The 23636-nt window shown below is 45.5% G+C and overlaps 2 protein-coding genes across 3 annotated transcripts in view; one reads left to right on the top strand and one right to left on the bottom strand.

Annotated features, from left to right (window-relative positions):
* LOC135399297 (transient receptor potential cation channel subfamily A member 1-like) overlaps window positions 1-23636 on the top strand; it is a 187879-nt gene that overhangs the window by 11275 nt on the left and 152968 nt on the right. The window lies entirely within an intron of this gene.
* LOC135397672 (GILT-like protein 1) lies at window positions 724-1644 on the bottom strand. Its single transcript, XM_064629284.1, has one exon. It carries the CDS (start codon window positions 1502-1504, stop codon window positions 824-826), a length of 681 nt encoding a protein of 226 aa, XP_064485354.1. The 5' UTR covers window positions 1505-1644; the 3' UTR covers window positions 724-823.

Here is a 23636-nt window from a genome sequence, read left to right as displayed (position 1 = left end):
GGCTTACGCTCACAGCCCTGTTTTTCTTGGTATTATGTCACATATAGGTTGAAACGAAGTTGTGAAATTTAAACACCTGATCAAAAACGTGCCTTACCGCAAACGAGCACGGCAACTCATACATCGATCACGATAACACCCGAAAGACAAAACCAGTGGCAACAAGACAGATGCAGAAGCAATTGGTGCAGATGCAGAGGCAATTCAGGAATGAGCAAAAAAATTATTTTAATGCGAATTGAGAATTCGGGCATCATTTCAAAGACTTCATCGATAACTGTTAGTCATGTGCGTTTGCTTAAGACAGCTTAATGAACTTTACGTTTAATCCCATTGATGTAAATTTTTTGCAAGTATTCTTTCGAGGACTCTACACCTTGCGCCATGGCATAGGTATTTCTGATATTTATGGCAGGGTTTAGTAAAATTATATTATGTCGATTGCATTACTAAAACAGTTGCATTACTAAAGTTGAGATACACAAGCGAGGTGCTTGGGCAGATGACATGGTTCCGCTTTCTGCGGTGGAGAAAACGCTTCCCAAGCCAGTCCAATGTCTGCATACGCAAGTACAATTCGGAAACAGAAGATGCCTTAGTGTCGTGATTAAGCTTCATCCGAAACAACCTCTGCCGTCCTTCACACCTTCCTGTTCACCAAATGCGAACACAAGTCGTACAACCACACAGCACCCCAGAAAATGGCACCCTCACCACTGCAAATCAGGCAGCCCGTTTTTATTTTCATACTGATCACCGCCACTCCAGGACGCATGTTTTGTAAATTTTGCCGTGTTCTCCACCCCGACTTGACGAGCGACATTTAACCACGTCCAAACCAACCCCTCCTCTTTTTCGTGCACTCTTTCGGGAGCGGCGGCTTCAAATGACCGCACACCGCAGCCTTGAAATTCTTCTGAATTTTCTTTTGTCCCTTCTTATTAAACACGCCATCGATGATGACGCTGGGGATGTACGTCACAGGGGGCTTCACACTCAGGGTACGAAGTCCCATCTTCTGAAGCAAAGTCCTTCCTTGAGCAGAGGATGCGCAACCTTCTACCTTCTGTGCGTCAGCTTTCACTTCCTTACAGCACTTCTTGATGGCCTTTTCTGGTTTCCAATGCCTTAACGTACATGCCACGAAGTTTACGTTAACATCCTGATCGGGATACAGCGCTATTGCGCATGCGTGAATTTGGTTTGAAGCACATTCTGCTGGTCCATGGTGACAGGTGAAGGTTACAGATGACTCGTCCGGTCCTGGTTTCATTTTAGTCTTCCCGTAAGGCACGAGGTCAACGATGAGGTAATCTTTGAGAAGGACGTATGTGGGCAACAACTGTTTGGTGATGAACCATGAACTGTCCTTACAGTAGGCCTCGTACAAAACGGTGACGTTCACTTTGGTGATGGCAGGGGTGGTAGTTGTTGGTGTACTTGCAGAGCTGTGTGAGGCTAAACAGAGTAAAACGATGAACCAGGCGGGACGCAGGAGGTCCATAGTGGGGTTGGTGGTACTTCGTGGGCCGGAGATTTTGGGCGGCCGGAAGACCGCAAGGGTCTAATCCTTAGCTGTGGTAGAACGTACAGATGGCGCGCGCATGCTTTGTTGTGCGACGCTGGTTGTCGTTTTCCTTTACATCGGGTTCCAGCGTGCGCGTTTATTAGACGCTCTATATTACAGTCATAAATATTTACTCTAATTTACAGAATGCAGTGCTACACTTCACTATGAACTTATCGAAGCGAGAATATGCTGTCTCACGAAATGGCAAGCCGTTAACCAGTGCAAGCTGTAGTTTTGCATGAGTGAATTGCGCTAGAGCGCATTTGCAGCACCAGGCAGAGCTGTTTATATGAGGGTCATCTTGTTCAGTTTTCTTCACAACTTTTAAATTAATGCATTCGTGTACTGTAATTTTTTCTTGCGTAACTCGATCGAGCGCATTTTGAACGTTTGAAGTTAACGTTCAATCGAGTTTAGCCGTGCCACGTGAAATCGAACTGCCTGAGCGTATAGGGGCTTCATTATGAAAGTTGTCGACCAACAGAACCAATTGACGAACGAGACACAGATTGCCTCAAAGTTTATAAAAGCCGATAGCACTAACGTTCCATCAAACCTTCAAGCAATGTTTTGCTCTGGAAGGTATGTACTACAAGGTCACGCTCCAGTTCAAGTAGGAAAGTTGTTTTCTTGGAGACCCAGCTTGCTACGCTTGATGAGGCATACTACGCTTGATGAGAGTTCCTCCGACGGTGGTCTAAATGCTTACACTGCACAACTTACACTACGCTAGCTTCAGTGAGCAATATTCGTCATGTACGGAGAAAAAACAAACCCACATAGAGACCGCCCCACGGCCGCGTTGGATAGTGAATACTATCCATATAGTAATGACCATATAATATAGTAATGATATATATAATAATATAATATAGTAATGATAGTCATTACTATCCGTATAGTAATCCATATACTATCCATATAGTCATTACTATCCACCGCGGCCGTGTCTGCTTTCATTGCCACTGACTGCCTTGAGTGGCGTTCTTTGTGTGGGTTTCTTCGTTCTTTGTACATGACGAATATTGCTCGCTGAAGCTAGTGTAGTGCAAGTTGTGCCAATGTAAGCAGTTCGTGTTTTCAATTCGTGCCACACTGTAATGGAATTGTACTGCACAAGTGTACTTTGGCACATTAAATATCCTAAACAGTAGGAAAGTCATTTGTAAAGCTGTCTGGTCCCGTCTTGCCACGGCGAACTAGCGCATCAAATGATTCGTTTCATCGCATTTCACTTGCAAATAAGGGAAAGAAAGTTCAATTTCCTGCGTAGCGCTATTCTGGGCTCTCCATGTGCCGACTCTTCATTTCACCGTAACCAAGAAGCAATCATGAATGTCAGGCACACGTGAAAGTCTTTTCTCGCTCCTTGTGCGTGCTCGCGTGCCTTAAATGGAGTGACGCATCTGTCCCGGTCTATCCCGAAACTATAATGCCGTTTTACTCAACGTTCATAATCGAGAATAACTCCGTAAATCGGACGCGAATAAGTTGAATAGTTTCTGTGCAATTTGATGTAATGCGTGGCAAGAGCAGAAGACGGATGTTGAGAGTATCTTTTCTATTTCTTTTTATTTATTTATTTATTTAATGTCGTGCGAATTTAATGCGACGTACAGACGTGGACAGATGGAGAGAGGAGTAGGGGACAGAGGGGTTTGCATGCGTCCTGGACCGACTTCAAGGGGAACTGTGCCGACATTCGTCCGGAAAGCCTGCCAGAAAACCCAGGGAAAACCCCAGATAGCGCAGCCGGTGCGGGGATTCGAATCCGTCTCACTCCCCAGTTTCTCGATGGAAGCGATCACCCTAACCACGATGCCACGGGAGCTGGTGTGTTGAGAGTATGCCGGAGTTCCCTGTCGTGAAACCTCAGAAGAAAATATCAATCGGAGAAGGCTAATCAGGCAGCGCGCTTTGGCGCGGAGAAGAACAATCGCGGAGCGGCCGGAATGTTTTTGGGGCCTTCGGAGACCGACCGGCGCGCGGGTGCGACAGCGTCTGCAGGTCGCGGAGAGTCTGTGATCGGCTTGTGGAATGTTCAGTCGATCAATCGATCAATCGATCAATCAATCAATCAATCTTCATTCATATAATACACACAATAAACAGAACTGTCATGTCATTCCTGGGTAGCGTCGCACGTGTTCGTACAGCCAGGAGCGTAAAGTCGGCGTATTTACCGAGGACTTCTCACTTCGTATATACAATATACAATATATCAATATATATATATATATATACAATCGCGTGCGCTGCGCTCCGCTCCCATTGGTGCGCCTGGCTTACGTCATCATGACGTTACTATCGGTGGGGCTTCTTTAGCTGCAGTGAGAGTGGGAATCTTTAAAATTTGTTTATTTAATATGTAAGCAGTTTTCGGAAGGGAAACTTGTCCAAACTTGGCCAAGTACCGTAGAGCAGCAGTGGTTCCCTAGAATGATTTCCTGCTTCTGAGGGCTACGTAGTCAACACGTATCGTTTGAGACCTAGTGTTGTAGTATGTAATGTAACTTATCTTCCCCCTTGTCCCCCACTCCTTCCTGCTGCACTCTCTCCATCGTTCCACATCTGTACGCCTCTCATAGCCACAGTTGTTTCGCGGCCCTAACAGGGAATAAAAAGAAACATCCTCCGTGCTTCACGAGCAATGTGCAGTTGGTGGCAACTTCGTCGGAGAGTTGTTCGTAATTTTCCATTTTATTTTTCTGAAAAAGTATGAGTGCCATTGGGACGAAAATGTACTTTTCCTGTGTTCCCATGCGTGTTCCTTTTTCTCATCTCTGAACGTTGTAACCGAAACACGTACTGAATACTTGTTCTGCACTTTCCTTGTTGTTCCTTCGAGCTTGACATATGCTCCTCTGGGATGTCAAATTAGATTACTCAGTGAAAAGAAAACGAATGCTACGCGCCTGCAAAGTGGAAGAAAAAAAAAGAAAGAGAGAACGAAATACAAAACGACATCTCCAGAGTGTTCCCATGACTTAAAATCATCTCGCTGTACTGGTTTGCGACGCAGTACTGGTACTGGTCTTGCTACATAATTACTAAACAGCTTTCCGCACAGGTATATCTTATAGGGCAATCGCGTGGTTGCTTTTTAGTTGGAGTAGATATGTACATAAGGTGTGTGAGCCTATATTGGTGCAGCAACGTGCTGCACGTGCCGCAGGGTAGGATTGTGGATAATTTCGACCACCTCGGGTTCTTTTGACGTGCGCCGTAAATCTCCCACACACGGTGCTAGAAGCAATGTTTACCTCCCCGCCATCGCTACCGTCCTCGGCCATGATCGAACCCGCGAACTTGAGCTCGTGGCGCTTTCCTAGCGCCAGAAATTCACCAACTAGCACTTTTTGCGCCAGCCTTCGACACAGCCGCGCTGCGGGTTGTCCAGCTGTATCCGGTATCATCCCATCCGCACCGCGAGTGCCCGCACGTCGAAGTTAGCGGACAACGGAACAGGAACACGAGGGCCGCCATGAACCAGCGTGATCCAATGGAGTAAAACTAACAAATGGCACGTGATCTGGCGCGGGCGCCAGGCTAGCAATTTCCCACCCCTAGGCTGTTTCGTCACATTTTGACCGCACGAATTCGCCATGACTACTTCCGGTCGTTTCGGATTTCACCGAAATCGGTGGGTGTCTCGGTAATGATTCCACTTTCTGGTCCCAGATTTGCGGTTTGAGCTCGGCTGAGGTCTCCAGCAAAAGCCCTTGCTTCTGTTCGGATTGTCGTTTTAAATACAATGTGCCATTCTGCGCGAATTGAGCGCACGTTAAAGAACACTTGGGATGAGCAAAATCAGTCCACGGGGCGCAGCGGGGCAAAGTGTAACAAAGTTCTCCTCGCGGAATAAATGATGGCGTTGCCCTGATATCAACACAAAAGGAACGCTATTCAGCCGCTGCGTCGTTTGTAATTTATGGGCGAGCCAAACCGCAATTTACACTTTCCTTCTCCCCCTCCTTCTCACGAAGCGCGACAATGCGAAGAGCGCTCGGATTGGTCTCCTCAAACGATCTCCCGCGATGATTGGAGGAACCGCTTGAAGAGACCAATCAGAGCCTGATCCGCATTATCGCGGTTCGTGACGAGGAGAGGAAGAAGGAGAAGGAGTCGTGCGATTTCTTTCGTTGATATATCGATTGGTTGACTTGTAAAAAAAAAAAAAACAATTTGATGTTAGATCCAAGCAACTTGGGGGGGGGGATATTTATTAAACTAAAAGGAAAAAAAAACGGGGGAAAGGTCAGCCAAACGAGACGTCGGCTTGCTGTTCCAGAAATAAATAAATAAAGAAAATTAAGAAATAATAAATAAATAAAAAGAAAAAGAATAGGGAGATAAAGGATAAACTAACAAGCAACTTGGGACTGCCTACTCCAGGACGCGTTATCCAGAAAAGAAGAAAGGGAAACTGCATAAATCTATACACTTTCAAACGGAATAGATGAAAACCGTTCATATATCACACACGGCACAACGGATTCTTTTTGTTCTTTCTTCTATTCTTTCGATTCTTTTTGTATTGTTGTCAAGGCAACGGCATGTTTCATTCAGCGAGGACAAATTTTTGCAATTCGGTGCCCCTTTCGAGCAACAGCACCGTAATTTGAACCGTCCACTTCTAGTCGAAGCAGTGCATGGAAAGTCGACGGCAGCGCTGTGAGATCAGTCTTGAACCACAAGAGATCGCAGTCCTAGCTGTACCCAAATGTGTTCTCCCTGAATTCCCTAGTGAAGCCCTTCGTGGCTCCTTCGGCTTTCGCTTGCCTCTGACGCCTCTTTGCCTCCGCTTCGGCGGCACGTATTGCAGAGTCTTACCGACGGGTCCGCCTTGCCTCTGCCTCGGCGGCACGTACGTTGACACTCTGACGTCGCACTCTCTTGTTTGGGACCACGGCTGCACGACGAGCTGAGTCTTCGCGAGCTCTGCGCTTCCGTTCGTGTTCTCGTGCTCGCCGCGAAGCTTGTGCGTCAGCGGGACCCCGAATCCCCTTGGCGTCTGAAGCAGAATGACTGGCGCGGTTTCACGAACGCTGGTTAACTTTGAACCGAGATCAAGGTTTGCTAAATCTCGAAGTTAACACTCAATTCTTTTTATAGGGATGAGCCAACCGAATCCGCGAATCCCAGACAGGGATTCGAGATTCGGGAATCCGAGTCCCAGTGCCCAAAACGGTGAATCGAATCTTTCGAATCCACCTACCACGTTTGTTTATTTCTTTTTAAAATTGGTGCCTCCGGGGTCCACCAAAAGTCTGATTGGCCGGCGGGTGTTTTCTTGTTTGTTTGTTTACATTGCTCTGGACTGAGAGTTCAAGCAGGAACTCTCACTATCAGTTTAAAAGTAACATTGTTTTGCTTTTGATTGATTCTTAGTTTTTGGGAAAGAATTCAGACTCGAGAGTTTATGTATTCCCTGTAGTTGATGAACAAGATATTCAATAAATTACATTTAGGAAGAAGTACAGGGTGTGTGCAGAAAAACATGACCCGCATTTTTACATGTAACTCGTTGTCTACTTAGCCGAGGAACTTCCGGTGGCGCACGACGGCGTATTTATGCGTGCGAAAGCTACAAAAAAATCCTGGAAGCCATACTCAGTGTAAAAAAATTAACTGAGCGCGAAAACATGGGCTTCCATGCATTAGAATAGGGCGGTCATGACAGTGCATGGTAGTGCATTTCGGTCTCATGAGAGTTATGTGCAGGCACCGCTAGGGGTACTGCCGATGAGCATCCATGTGTGACATCGTTTCGATTTATGCACCGATAGCTCCCCTAGCGGTACTTGAACACAACTCTCCTACGTGCACCACGTTGGCCTTTCACATACACCCTATTGTCCACCATGTTGCCCTATTCTGATGCACGGAAGCCGACGTTTTCGTTGTTCCGTTTATTTTTTAAGCTGGGTATGGCTTCCACAATTTTTCTACAGACTTCGCACGCATAAATGCGCCGTCGTGCGCCACCGGAAGTTCCTCGGCTAAGTAGACAACCAGTTACATGTAAAAATGCGGGTGATGTTTTTCTGCACACACCCTGTATATGGGTATGTTTCCTCCCGAAAGTGAACTAGTCTTTAATTTGTTTTACATTAAATAAAGAAATCAAATTCTGCTTCAAAGCACTTTTCAGAAGAAGTGTTTTTTTTTTCCTTTGGCTTTTCAAACTCTTTTTTTTTTTAAGAAAGAATTCGAAAGAATCGAGATTCGTGGATTAGCGCAACCTTCCTTGGATTCGGCTTCGGCTTCGGCTTCGGATTTGGAAAATTCTGGATTCGTCCGTCTCATCACTACTTCCTTACAAACATTAGCTGGTGACGTGTTGAATGTTTCAGTGACAATAACTCCCTCTTGTGAAGCAGAGCTAAGCGTTAAATTCAAGTTAACGGACAGTTGATCTCCGTTCGAATGTTAATCGGCGTTGGTGAAACTGGGCCTAAGGTTTTTATTTTTAAACCAAGTGTCACGCTAACGCTGTCCTCCTTGTCGTCGTCGCTAATACTGTTTTCGCTTTTCCTTCTGTGGACGACGCCGACGCTGTCGCTGTAAAAAAAGAATCTGAATAGCCTCGTGGCGTAACGCACAAACCGTCATTCTGATTTTCAGAAAGCGCGACCTATGAACGCACAATGGAGACTTTTAAACGTAGACATCAGTGTTTCGAACGAAAGCTTACTCGAGATACTCATTGGTCAATCTCTTCGTCCTCGCGCATCGAGACTGGAACCAGTCTCCATGCGCGAAGCTTCGTGAAGCTAGAAGCTAGAAGCTAGAAGAAGCTAGAAAGAAGAAGAGAGAGAAGAAGAAGTAGGCTAGAAGCTTCGTGAAGCTAGAACATAGAACTATTTAATGAGTTCTGTGAAATAGCTCTGATATGAATGTTTCATTATGTAGTGGGGGAAGGTAACGTTGGGTAGAAATTGTTTTCAGTTCAGCAATAGTTCCCATTTGGAGAAAAAAAAAAAAAAGAAATTAACGTGGAACGCGTAACTCGAATAAAAACTTCGCCTCAAACCGGAACCCAATTTTCGACGGTATCCGTATATGCCATTCTACCTTTCCTGTTTCATTTCCTTTTTAAGTTTGATTTCAGTGTCTTTTGTTTCACCGGCAGCTGTACTTGACTTTCATTCCTTTGGGTGCCCCTTCATTTGGAGTTATGCTACTACGACTGTGCAATTAACGTTTTCGTGTTTTATAATTTCTTTCAACTTGAAAGTTCAGTGCTGTTTTGTTGGTCTGTGCATATTGAGCTGACGGACTTTTTGTATAATTGGTGAAATACCATTTTATTCTTTCCTATCTCGTGTTATTTTGGTGGCGGATGACACGTGGTAGTGTCTCGGTTTCTTTAGACACGCACCGCGAAGAAATGGAGAAATGGTTTCGTTGAGTCGAAACGTACATAAGACGCAGGTACTTTAAAGCAAGAAACATTTGAAAGTTGGAACCCCGATACCTCGAAGCACCGCTGCTCCCTGTTTGCGTGTCTATGTTGTACATGTAAAACATTCCCGACATACCTGTGGGCTAGTAGCGTTGGTGAATTAAAAAAAAAAGACATGATAGTGACCGATTGCTTTTGTGCTACGACAGTACAGTACATTGCAATGTTCTGAAACGCCGAAGCCCAGCGTATAAAAGATCCAGCGGATGGTGGTGGTGTTGGAACTGCTTGCTGTAGTCGGCCACGCTCAGGCGGGTAACGTCACGACCAGAGCATCAAACCGAATTTTTTTCCGGTTCGGTTCAGGTTCGGGTCCAGGCACAATGGTTCGGTTCCGGTTGAGCTCCAGTAGGACACATATATGAGTTCCGAACCGGTTCAAGATGCTCTAAACCGGTTCCGTACCGGTTCCTTGCACAAGGTATATGCCCCAAAATAGACGGTAGGAAAGTTCCGAAAGCTTTATTTCTCTTCACATGCCCTAGCTGGCCGCAAAGCTGTGACAAGAACGCTTGTCCACAGGAAATCGAAACTATATATAGAGCGCGGTTGTCCGTTTTGTCCGTTTGTCGTTTTGTTTTTGTTCGTTTTCTCCGTTCCATCGATGCTGTCCTCCAGCCATGCATTTCCGCTTGTATTGAAGACACAGCTTGCAAAAAATGTCGCATGAACCGGTCACTTTTGGAACAGGTTGGGGCACTAAGTAGGTAAGGTGAAAAACGGTCAGTCCCGAACTCCTAACTCTTTGAAACCGGTTTTGGAACGGTAACCGAAATTTTCTAAATCGGTTCGGCTCCGGCTAAGCTCCAAGGTGGCGGCAGCCGTTTTGGTTCGGTTCCGGTTCGGTTTGATGCTCTGGTCACCAGTGATGGGCAAAGTACCTCAAAATTATACTTCAAGTAAAGTACCAGGTACCTGGCATCATCAGTACTTCAAGTACAGTACAAAGTGCCAAATTTCAAATGTACTTCAAGTAAAGTACAAAGTACTTCAAGTATTCATCAAGTACATTGCGGATTTAATTTGTATCACTTTGCATTTCACTGTTTAGTATCTGTGTCTTGCTTTTTTGGCAAAACTTTAGCGAGCATTCTTGACAAATGCTCTAAAGCCATAAGTCCTAGGTTAAGTGCTAACCCGTGAATATGAACTTAATCAGATGTCATAATTTGAAGTTACATGTAGAGAGGTAATCAGTCAGCTGTGATGTGATTATGTATTATACCCTGAGTGATCCAAGATCACTCGCCTAGTGTGGTGTTCCGGTACTAATCTACTGCTATAGCAGGCTAGGAAATTTCAAGGGAAAAAAAGTTCAAGCTAACGGAGATGGTGGTGGTGGTGGTGGTGATGATGATGAAAGGGCTCGCCGTCTAGCTAAAACAGAATGTGCTATGTGGTGAAGTTCCGGCAAAGGCACTACATAACACGCTCATGGCCAACCAACACTTCGAATGATATTACTAGGTCTCTTGAGGACGAGGGGCTTACGATATTTTTAGTGCTTTGTTTAACACTTAGCGCATATGCACTGTGTTACTTAACAGGCGCATGCCTTGCGTTTCCAACAACCAGGAGACACAACAAGGTCATTCTGAGTGCTAGCTGGATATGGACGTGTTATGCGGTGAAGTTAGTTCTGTTTTTGCGTACCTCCCACCCACAGTGCACTTCGATCTCATCGGTTTCATTCTTCCTCTACATACCTCACGTTACCCCTTCACGTTTTTTGTTTATTTGTTTGTTTGTTTGCTATAGTCGAGACGATGCGCAGTCGCGTGTCGCGAACAACGGCAAGCTTATTTCCACATTATCCCCCCCCCCCTTTTCTCTGTTTTTGGTGAAAGGAACGAGGACACACAGTCAAAGAAGGAAGACAAAAACACTGCGTGTCACAACATAATGTCGCAGTATCGCTCACAATCTTCAGGCACAACGTAAAGACGCAACAGGCTCTTAGTCCCAACGTATAGAAGGCACAAGTTACAAAGCACTGATCAAATTCGTTTCCTTTTTCTTTTCTTTTTTTTCTTTTTCGCTACGTAGGCGCACTGGGGCCCACTTCGTCGCTACGCACCTTCCCATTTTTAATTCTGTTCGTCATCATCATCATCATCATCATCTGTTTTCTTATTCGTTTTTTTTTTTTAGTTGTGTCCTGCCAATCTACTCCAATTGCCTATTACTACCTCTTTTTAGAGCGTAGGATCAACGTTCTACACTACCTTGATGGGACACGATGATGCCACTCTCTGTTTGGTCTTCACTCGTCCCGCATTCGAGAAATGGCAGGGTGCCATATACTAGTCCCGGTTGGCCTCTATCGAGCGTTGCCTCGAGCCTGATGCATTTGGCCGAAGTACGAGAACTATATACATACTGGCTGAAACCGTTCTGTATACGTTATATATACCTGGACGTTCGCTGTGTCCTCCGTCGTACGTCTGAGAGTTCTCGCCATTCGTAAGTGCCACAGAAATGCCGCTTCTACACTCTAAGAAAAAAAGGAGTACTTTTACTCCTTTTGGGGTCTAAATGCATTGCCACAAAAAATAGTCCCTTTCGGGAGTAAATGCATGGAATTGCATGGAAATGCATAAAAAATCTTGCGCCATACATAGGGCGCAGTTTGCGAAGAAAGAGGCGCTAAGTGTTTCTTACTCTGTGTGGCTGGAAAATTGCTGTGTTGGCTGAGTTATACAGCCTTATGCCATCAGACTGACCAAGGGCACATATTTACGTAGACTGTTGCATTCAGAAGACAATTCGCGAAGTTCAGTGGCAATTTGCAGTCCTGGGGAGTAAATGTAGGGACTAAATGCCGGGTTTGGAGAGTAAAATGGGGAGTAATTGCAGTCCAGGGGGAGTATAAGCTGCAATTACTCCCTGTTTTACTCCTTTTTTTCTTAGAGTGTAGAAGAACGTTCATTCTCTGAGGATTGAGACCGAGATCGATTCTTGATAGGAATACGTCTTATAACTTTCGTCCACAGGAAGCCATACTTTCACACATTCATCACGAAACCTACTTTGCGTGACTTTTTTTAGTCAGACCTCGTGGAGTATCCTTCACCAGGGCTTCCACCACGACTTTCCATCAAAGGTGAATAGAACATACGTAATGGCGTCGTTTGCGACAGGGACCATGCATGTTGCCGTTGTCACGCCATCGTGTGCTTTGAGGTGGACCTACACTCCGTGGGGAGAGCAACTCATGATGGTGGTGTTGCTGTTGATTCAATGTACTATAGAGGGCATCTTCGATGGCGTATAGAGCTGTGGTTTTACGGACGACGTCCTTCGAAAACTGCGCATTTTTTTATGTTGTCTAAGGAAAATTTATTCAACACGGGAAGACTAAGTGAAAGTTAACACACAGTAGGAGTTTTATTTTAGCGTCCATTCCCACAGGGAGCCCATAGAGGGAAGAACATTAAAGCGACAGTCTGGCGACGCCGACTGGTTTTGTGATGCATTTCACTGCGAGTTGGGCGCAGATGACAAAATTCATTCAACTGAACCCAGGGGCGGATCCAGACCCTGGGTTTGGGGGGTGGTGTCTTTGTTGAAGCACGCAGTGGGGGAGGGGAGAGAGGGAAATCCCATGTATAAACCGATGTTTTGTAAGGGGCGATAGCCCAACCGCCCCCCTCCCCCTAGATCGACCACTGGCTGAACCTCATAAGTTTGAAGATGAAACGGCGAATGATCACATAGGCTGCTGCACTTTTCAAGATGCTACAAGAGTGTATCAAGGAGATATGATTACAGATTGTTCTAGGATACGACAAGGCATAACCAGCAAGGTTTGTATCGAATCGGTGACCATGGCAAGAATTCAGGGACAAGGATACACAAAGTCTCCAGGGACCCTATTCCGAGCTATGTCGGTAGCGCGAACGTGTCGCTCGGGGTATGAACGGGGTACCTTTTCGGGGTAGAACACGTGGTATGTGACGCAACGTTACGCTAGAGATGAGAATTTGGTATTCCCTGCGCTCCAAACGCGTCGCCCGTAAACGACGGTGTCGCTCACGGGAACGACAGCCTCCACCCTGTCGTTATAGTGGGTCATACTGTCGTTAAGCGGAACAAGAGCTGTCAAGACGGCTGCAAGTTACTTGGCGTGGCTTCTATCAACGCCACCACGGTTGGCGCCGGTGTTTAGATCGAGCGACAACGCGTTTATATCAAATGAAACGTTTTCATTGAAACCACTTCACCACGGAGGCCACTGTCCTGACAGCTCCTTCGCTGGGAATTTAATATTGCGACTAATTCTGCCCACTGATTCTAATTGCGTGTAGGTCGTCAGCAAAATCTCCGTGAATAAATTGCGGTGCTCTATCACAAACTACAACACAATTTCATATTATTCGTGCGTTGAGCGAGAAGCGCGAGACTTGTTCTTCATCTCCAACTCGTCGTCGTCGTCTGCTTCCAAAACAAGGGGCATTCAACGTGATTCTCCTTCTGCTACACTATCGGCTGAGAGCGCGGCGTCTTGTTATCTAACGACAGTCAACAAACCGAGCGCACTGTCGCTCTAAGCGACATGGGAATACCGAAAGTGGCAGGTGTCGCTCCTGGTGCTCGTTATCGCCGTCTACTCCTACCGATACTCCTCTCTTCACACTGTCGCTGGCGCTCGACAGCGGCTCGGAATAGGGCCCCAGAGCAGGCTCACCGCACCTTCCCCCTACATCACCCCCCCCCCCCCCCCCCCACACACACACACACAAAAAAAAAAGCCGCGGCCGGCAGCGGATGCACGTGCGATCAGCGACAAAACTGAGGACACGCACGAGGGCTCGGGCTCAAGTGGGCGCGTGAACCGAGATCATTGGTTCCCGTGACAAAGGCACTGTTTTAATATTGATAACAATAAACAATATGAATTAAATATTTTTGATAATAATATAATAATGACAATAGTAAATGAATAGTAATAATATAATAGCAATAATTAAAGGAAATAATATTACTAATAAGCTCGCATGGTTGAGTGGGTAGCGTGCTGGCCATGTCACGTCGAGACCGGGAGGTACCTGGGTTCGAATTCTGGTGACTGTTGTGCTGTCTGGGGCTTTTCCTGGACTTTCCTCAGACGGGGAGCTGTCAGACATATGTCGGCCCACTTCCCTTAGAAGTCTGCGCAGGATGCACCCTATTCCCCACAGAGCGTTAGTCGTGACGCGTTGCCCGGCCGCCTTTGTGAGGCCGACAACCCTGAAGGCAGCGTTTATGAGATTAAACTATAAATAATTGGTTGTGAGATTATCTGCACGATTTTGCAGTGATTCCGAGCACAACCGAAGAACCGAGTGCATGGACGGACACAGAAAGACGTAAGAAAGTATGCGGCAGTTTTCTTGCGTTTGGATTCGTCCGAGACTGTCGCTTCAAACGTCACCGTTGCCATTTCTCGTATACTAGACGTTTCTCACGTAGAACACGCTGGCTCTGACTAGGTAAAGGTAACTGGAGTAGATTTACACGTAAGGTATGTCACCCCATTATGGCTGGCGACATCCTGCACGTGCCCCAAGGTAGAACTGCGGACTCTCGACCTTTCGAACTGTGGACCATGAGAACCTGAAGCCTCACAGTGTAAGAACGGGGGCGCAAGTGTCTAGAAGCACGATAGGGCACCACCTTTCAGTTGATCTAAATAACCGAAAACATTATGTGCATTTGATGCGCAAAATCACTAGCAGACTAATTGCGTACATACGAAAAAAAAAAAAAAATCTGTGAACCTCGCCGGACCTGGTCAAAAGAACGAATGGAAACAACTCAGGGAAAAGAGGTGCTGACGCCAGGAATCGAACCTGGGTCTTCTGATTTCCGGTCAGATATGCTATTCCTGGCGTCAGCACCTCTTTTCCCTGAGTTGTTTCCATTCGTTAATTTCTGGGCGTTTGAGGCTTACTTGTCTGTGTCGCCCCTAATTGTTGGTCTGCCTCGGCCAAATCTCGTTGTTTACCTGGTCAAAAATTTGAAAGTTCGTCCACCCAAGCGAACCAGTGGGTACGCGTGCAAAATTGAGGTTCGCGAAAAGTTAAGGCCAGTTCCCACATATCGCGCTTTGCTACATAACGCTAGAAAATTGCGCTATATTTTCCTCCTCGCGTTGCTGCGAACCGCTAAAATACCACTCTTGTCGAAGTAGTGGTGGTGGTGGCGTAAACCGGCTTGCCGTTGTTGGCCTCATGAATGTGGGCTGCGTCACGACTGTAGCCAGGATGAGATGAGATGATGTGATAACTGATGTGGATCGGAGAAAAGCAATCCAGTGACGGCGCGCGCGCTATATGCGCGTATGTTGTCGCTTTCTTTATTTGCCAACACCTCCCCTCGACAAATACGACAACACCCCCTTGACAAGACCTAAGCATCCTCTGAAGGTTTCCAGTCGCTGTCGCGGCAGGTAAGGACGTCTGCGATCATGTCGGCTGATTGGCAATACTGCATGTCAACCAACCCGCGATGAATTAAGTCTCGCAGATAATGGTGTCGAACATCTATGTGATTGGTTCTTGCCGAAAAACCTTCGCTGAGTGCAAGCTTTATGCAACTCTGATTATCTTCATAGGTGCACGTGCACATAGATGCACGACTTTTTCCGGATCCCGTCTTCACCCGCAAGGACGACTTCTGTACCCATGGCATGAACGTGATATTACATCTGACAATGCTCATTTCCACGAAAAATTCCACGTGGCTACCGATTGCACCTTCGCTCAACCTCTTCACCACTAACTCCATCACACATACATTCATTCAGTATGAGTCTTCACTTCTCCAGTTCTCCTCACCCACCAGCGCCTGAACAGCAAACCCGTGCTCAAGCTGCATTTGGCCATTTATTGCGCTCCGAGTGGTTTATCTCGTCCAATATATACCGTCGTCCAATAGACAAGCTTAGGACATATGGACCCTTGGACATCATCCACTACATAAACGTGGCAAATGTGCTTTTGTCACGCTTAACATGTGCAGAGTGGCTATGAGTGAGTCGCACTGTATGTGTAAGTTGAGCGATATTGATCGTGTGAAGTGACCGTTAGAGTGAACCACGCGCCGCGATCGTTTGGCGAGGGAAGTCACGTGGGGCCCTCGATGATGTCGTTTCCTGAGTGGAATGTAATCTAAATAGGGTTTTGTTTTGCCGTCCGGGGTAGAGGTGAATGCCACGCAAAGTATCGTGGAAGCTTACATACGCACCTCCCGTAAAAGTCTGCGTGTGCCAGTTTAGTTCGTCATTGGCAGAGAAACAACTGACTTCGAGAACCTGTTGAAACGCTACTACGTATACCATTGTAAAATGTTAAATTTAATGCGAGTTATTGTAATTGCGACTAAATTAGATGTGGTCACCAATTCCTGGCTCATATTATATACTTCCTACAGATATTTTTCGTAGTACGGCCATTATGCTTAATATTTTCAGACACGAATGCATGATTCGGTCTGACTGGACTGGAAAATAAATTTGGGTCTTTGTGGCATCAATTTCGGCGTTTTCAGTAATTTTTTCCAAGTGCCCACGAATGACGTGAGTCTCGGTAATGGTGCACAAAAGATTAAATAAAAATAATAAGAACCGAGAAAAGGAAAAAGCAACTACAACAAGCTACACATAGCAGATTTAAAGTACTTGAGGAGACTAGACCTCAATTAGTTGTTCTATAATGTAGTTTTGACGGCTTGCGCCACGACGTCCGCAATATGTTCCTAGTATTTTTATTGTGTCGTTTACTTATTTTTTGTCAAGACAGTTGGTTAAGAATATTTTTTCGTGTATTCACAAAGGAAGTCTTCAAGTCAAAGTTTATATTAAAATATTATAAAGTGAAAATATAGTTTAATGTGCGCTATTACGAACCACCCCAACCGCTTTGCTTGGGTATCGAAACAGGATTATGCTCCCTTTATCTCAACGCGCGAGAGAGCGGCATTGATAAATTAAAATATATTCAGAATATTAGTCTTCATTGTAGGACGTTCTCCAGAACCACGGAATGTGTCACAAATAATTATAAGAGATTTGGGTTATCATTCTTATACGGGGTGTTTCACATAAAGCGATAAAAAACTCTAACTGGCGACGTATTCGCCGGAATTTGCCATGCGAACTTTACTTTTTTTTTTACAGAAATATGAAGTCCTCCATGTATGACCACAGTCCCAACAAAAACTATGCACAGTATCGCAACAGAAATAGTATTAAAAAATTAGTAAAAATCCCGCTTTAGCCCCGCCTGCTTGATTGTCGCAAAGAAGAGCGCAGGGAAGGTGCGGAGAGAGGAGGCACTGTTATCGCCTTTTGTTTTACCTTTCTTTCTCCCCCTTTGACCTTGATATTGGTGACAGCCGTCTTATCACAAAGAAAATAAAACGACCGTCTTATCACAAAGGAGGCAAAAAAAAAAATGAAGGCAGTGACACTTTCTCTTTGAGACGCACATTTCCCGTGCTCTTCTTCCAGACAATCAAGGAGGCGGAACTAAAGCGGAATTTCACTAATTTTTTTCTATTGCGTTACTGTGCATAGTTCTTGTTGGGCGTGCGGTTATCCGTGGATGACTTCATATTTCTGTAAAAAAAGAGTGAGGCTCACTTTGCAATTTTCAAAGTTCAATTGAAAAAAATAAATTTCCCGCAATTAAAAAATCGTTCAAAGGCTTCCTTAATGCCGGCAAAAGATTCCTGAGGGTAATTGCCGAAAGTCCCACAATCCTCCGGCTAGTACGTCCCCACTCAGAACTTGTTATCACCTTATAGGTGAAACCCCCTGTGTAACCAAACTTAAAGGGGAACTAGGGGAGTATAAAAATTGTTTCCTTTGCGGAATGAAAGATGCCGTCACTTTGACAGCAATACAAAAGGAACAGGATTCATCCGTTGCGTCGTTCGTGATTTATGCGCGAACGAACCGGAGCTGCCTCCCATTGGTCTCCTCAAACGATCGCGCGCGATGATTGGACGAATCGCTTGAGGCGGCCAATGGGAGTCCGCCCCATACATTGTCGCGCTTCTTGGGAAGTGGGAAAGAGGGAAAGCATAAAGTGTGGTTTCTTTCGCGCACGAATCACGAACGACAAAATTGATTAATCCTATTCCTTTTTGTACTGCTGTCAAGGTAATCGCATATTTCATTTCACGAAGAGAAATTTTTGAACTCTGGTACCCCTTTAAGAATATAAAAATGAGGCTCGAATTGATAGAGCGATATTCTAGTACATCATTGTTCTCGATGATTCCAGAAATGTTCTGGTCTGCACTCTGGTGGATGTGGTGGTGTGGTGGGTGTTGAGAGAGTACTTATGGGACGCCGTATACTTTTACACCTGCGCTACACCAGTCTAAAGACAGAGCTTCATCAAACAACAAACTCAGGTGTAACCACTACCCATAGTAATAGGTCATCACTTCTGATTTGAGGATACAGCGTGACGGACACATTTCTGTATCCATTAAAATGAAGGCAAAGTGTCCCAAAAAGACGTACACCTTTAAATCTCACCCAATCGTGAGTGAGTGAGTGATATCATTCTCAGTTGTGGTTGATAGGGGCAGTGTTATGTAGGGAAGTTCTCTTCGTAGAGCTTCGTGTACATTTCTGACCATGGGAGTCTTGCGCTTTTAACTTTAGAAAATCAAACGGCATTATACCCGTGACAACCATGAGTAAGGCCCTCCGTTTTCCGCGATTCCGCGAAATTTCGCGGAATTCGGAATTAATTGCGGAATCCTTCGTTTGGCACAGAATTTCACGGAATCTGTGCGCATATTCGTGTTCTCGAATCCGAGTCGAACATCACTCACTCGAAGTATTCAATTCGCGAATCGAATACCCAATGTTCGGGTTTCCGGATATTCGACTCTTCGCCGATAACGAACAACATCTTCCGAAAGTAGGCTTCACCTGACGCTTCCCTGCATGACGTGAAAGCCTGCTTTACGAAAATGTTTATGCTGCAGGACAAACACAGACAGGCTGTAGTTTAGCTTAAAATAACGTTAGCCCAAGTTTATTATGCATATTTCGCTAGGGAAAGGGGAGGCGTCCCTCCCGTGTGCAGTTTAGCTGTGGCAGTGGGGGATTTTGATGTGATATCTGGGAGGTTGCCTTCAGAAAGTTAGGACTTAAATTAATGCCTACAGCCCAGTAATAAAAAAAAGGTGTCCTAAAGATGTAAATTCCCCAGGGGATTTATTGTAAACTCCTTCCTATAAAGCTTCTATAAACTCTGTAGATGCTGAAAGATCTTTCAGCAGGTATAAAATGATTGCACGCGACAGACCACATCAGATGAGAACACAAGAGGCCATGCATGCAATGCTGAGTCGCAACAGCGCTTTGAATCTGTAATTTTATAACACATTTTTTGTTCCCACATTATCCAACAAAATAAAGTGTTTCCCATTTCACGCAGCTATTGACTGCTCGCGTGGAAAATCGCGAAACTTACAAGTCAGTGCCGGGGAATTTTGAATTTGCCACAGCAGAAAACTGGGGGCCTGAGAAACCTGTGGAGTCCTGAGGGGAGCCGCGTCCGAAAGATGAAAGGGAACGATGTTTTTTTTTTTTTAATGTGCGGATAATGAACTAGTTTTGCTATGGCTGCTCTTGATGTAGAATGCAATTTCATCTATGTACGCATGAATAAAGAACAAAATGAACATTACTTTTTAGAAGACTCATCGCCATGCAGCTAAGCATTCTTCAGATCTCCTCTTTTTACTTTGAATAAAATGCAAATTCCCTCTGCATGATTTTGCAGCAGAAGCCAGTTAGCACCAAGTTTACAATTCATGGAGATGTAGCTGCCTAAAACATAAAAAAAAATAGTATCCAGCTAGGACCTGACCTTGATGTTTCTTCTCGTCTTTTCCAATGCCATCAGGTTGTCTTGCCTATAGAGACTTGCCTTTTCGAGTACCTGGCGTTTGCTACAAATGATGGGCAAGCGGGTACTCCGAAGCACTAATCTTCGTAATCTCAGAAGCAGTCTTTCGAAGCACTTCGTTATTAGACGGACGTAAATCCTCTGTCTGATTCCACTTCACGACCTGACGTCCTATGAGGTAATTTATTTTCTCTAAGTATGCAGTCGCTATTAGGAGGCCCTTATTGGTAAGCTTCAATACGTACAGGCAGACCATTAAGCTCCATGGGCTGTCCTTGAACACGTAAGGATAAGCAGATGCGTCTTACGCAAGATGCATTCACATCATGGTGGTCAACGAATACATATGCCACTTTTATTTATTATTATTTCGCCCAGTTATTTCGCATAGTTATTTATTTTAGTATTAGGGCAGCAACACAGAATTTATATTTTCGGCAGCTTGAGCCCTCGGTACTTAACGCCACAATTTTCGTCCCAATTACGCGCATTGTTTTTTTTTTTTAGAAAATTAAAAAATTGCCTGCCAGACACATGTCGGTACAGTTCCCTTAGAAGTCGGCCCAGGACGCACATTCCCCCAGAGCGTTAGTCGTGACGCTGCTCACCTCTGTGAGTCCGACAACGGCGAGTTCTGTCATTAGCACCACCACCACCAAGTTCGGGGTCATTGTTGATTTACGCGTAAGACGGGGGACAACCTTAGGCAAGCATTATTTCCAGCACCAGCGTGTCGGAGATTTCCACACGCGCACATCTGTCGGTTATTTGGTCAAGTGTATATGCAGAGGTAAGAGTATAGTCCCATGGCGCACTCTTTCACCAGCATCCGGTAAGGAAAGAACGGGAGGTATCCACTCGTTGGAGACTGCCAGGTGTTCGGTTCAAATACCACCACCAGTTGTGTTGAGATTTTTCCCGCGTTTTCTGACAAGCGTTCAAGACAGGTGTAGGCACAATTCCCTCTGAAGTCGACCCAGGAGGTCTTGCTAATATCGCTGTCTCCCTCTCCTTACTGCGGTCCTCTCTCCATCTGGCCACGTCTATACTACATCTCCCACAGGCACAGTTGCTTTGGCCACTCCATTACTTTTCAGTGTATCACCGTGGACTAAGCGGCAATGAAGATGCTGGCGGTGTGGCTGCTGCTGCCAGGCGGCGATACCGAATATGTTGACCCGTGGTGACAGGAGGGCATTATTGTCGGCAATGGTCCAACCAATGGCGTCTCAACAATATCCCCGGGACATTACAGACAGGTCCTTGTTGCACGCCGACGATCCAACTTTGTCGTTTTTCCTCCCAGGCCGTTTGCCCCACTGTCTCACCTTCCTTTTGCATCGACTTCGCCCCAGTGTGGTCTTCACCCCGCAGTTCAGAGACAGACTAGGGTATGCTTCAACCAGCTGGTGTTCGAACTGCAGCATGGTGGTAAACATTGAACACGTCCTCATCGACTGCCCTCTATACAGCTCGAAGAGAGCATTGCTCCAGTCCCAACTGACCCGTATCAACAAGCCGCTCAGCCTTGCAGCAATCTTGAGTCCTTGTTCTAACCCTGTGCAGCACAGTCAATGCCTGCACTCATTCTATCTGTTCTTGACGTCTACTAGCCTTCTTGAACTCCTCTGACCTCAGAGCTTTTGCCATGAATGCGGAAATGTAATCTTCACAGCGTTACATCTGCGGTGGTCGACCGGATGAACTACTGTCTCCATAAGTTACGACGTGCCCGCGTGTGTGATATCTCATTTGTGTGTGTGTGCGAGTGTGTATGCCTAATCTTTTTCATCGTCATCTCACTCATATCTAACTCACCTAACCTAACCTAACCTAACCTAACCTAACCTAACCTAACCTAACCTACATTCACTGAGGTATGGTACCGCAATTGTTGCGTCGAATCACCTCATCCCATCGTCAGTCATGTAGTAGTAGTTGTTGTTGTTTTGCGGTGCTGATACGCTCACGTTCAGCTAGTCCAGAGGATGATACCGTTATCACTCCTGATTTGAGAATGCTTTCAGACATATGTCGGCACAGTTCCCTTAGAAGTCGGCCCAAGACGCACATTCCCGCAGGGCGTCAGTCGTGACGTTGCCCACATCTGTGAGGCAGACAACGGCGAGCCCTTTCACCATCACCACCACCACCACCACCACCACCACCACCACCACCACCACCACCACCACCACCACCACCTTGTGATTGTTAATGTGGTGTACAGCACCCTCCTGGTCCTTTTGCCGGCGCTGGTCAAAATGGTAGGGCGTACGGTGTAACTTCAGGATTAACCGAATACTGTTACCACGGCTTACCGAGCAAAGAGAAAGACAATAATTAACGTAAATGCGAAGTTTCACATAATAAAGTGTACACCACCCGTTTTGCTATTATTTCCGTTTAGCAGTTAGCGGTTCCTTCTTACACACTAAAAAAAGAAAAAGAAAGAAAAAGAAGTGTGTTGAGACTCCTTTTCGGAGAGTACACCCTTAGCACATATATCACTCCCATTGGAGTGTTCGCAACGAGTCTCCTCACTCCCTTCATTGATATAAAGGGAGTGAGGAGACTCCATAAGGAGGGTAGTGGAGAGTCATTGTATCACTCCAAAGTGATATATGTGGCAAGGGTGTACTCCCCAAAAAGGAGTTACAATGTATCCTTTTTTTTTTTAAGAGTGTAGCACAGAGGAGCATGATTCCTTCGTCCCCATACGACACAGTCCAATTGACATTGTAGGGCTCCAATTGAAAAGGTCATTTGGAGACTCCGTTCTTCATATTGTTTCAATCAAGGGAAACGACCGACTGGCACACAATGACGCTTCAACTACATCCTCCTAGCCTCTCATGCACTAATAAAAGCACTGCGTGGGACAAAATGAACGAAGAGGAAGGAGATTTATTACCCATGTGACCGTGACGCTGATGAAACATCTTCTATTTCACTTAATCTTCGTCTTTTAACTTCGATTCATGAAAGCGTACCAAAACGAGAGACAGAAAAAGAGAGATATATCACTGACATGCTGCTTTCAGTTTTATCTGTCTTTTTCTGTCATCCACGATTTTTCTTGTTGAAGGGGAGGGGTGGTAGAGTAGGTAGTTGATGTGGTGCGGCACGCTATTTCGTTTAAGTTATCATTGCATGACGAGCGCGGACAAGACATTCAGCAGTTATCGACAATGGGTCGTGTCATCACTCCCACGTGACCGCGGAAAGTGAAATCATATCTGACGTCCGTTGATATTTTGTGCACTCTTGGGTAATAACGGCATTAAAAGTAGCTTGTTACTGTAACTATAGTTACTTTTCAGCAACGGTACCTTATAACTGTAACTATATAGTCACTGCTTTTGATTAATGTAACTGTAAAATGTAACCGTAACAAAGTCACTCAGGTATTGCAATGTTTTCTACGCGTCAATTCCTTGTAGTATCGTTTTGTCGACGCTTCAAATGCCCCTGCCGTTTTTCCTAACCAGAAATTGCACGAATTTTGTCTTAGAGAGAAACTGATGTTCTGAGTCTGGAACAACATAGAAGGGACAGATACAAACAAAGCCTCAAGTTTCCTAAGAACTTTGTCTTCTCATACGCGGCCAGGATGGCCTGACACTAACTCCCATAGTGCTGTTGGGGCCCATGGGAAATTATCTGTTTAGAACACGGTATAACC

The sequence above is a fragment of the Ornithodoros turicata genome, chromosome 6 (genome assembly GCF_037126465.1).
Source record: "Ornithodoros turicata isolate Travis chromosome 6, ASM3712646v1, whole genome shotgun sequence".
Classification (NCBI taxonomy): domain Eukaryota; kingdom Metazoa; phylum Arthropoda; class Arachnida; order Ixodida; family Argasidae; genus Ornithodoros; species Ornithodoros turicata.
The sequence above is the reverse complement of the archived record's forward strand: the minus strand, read 5'-3'. Positions and strand labels throughout refer to the sequence as shown.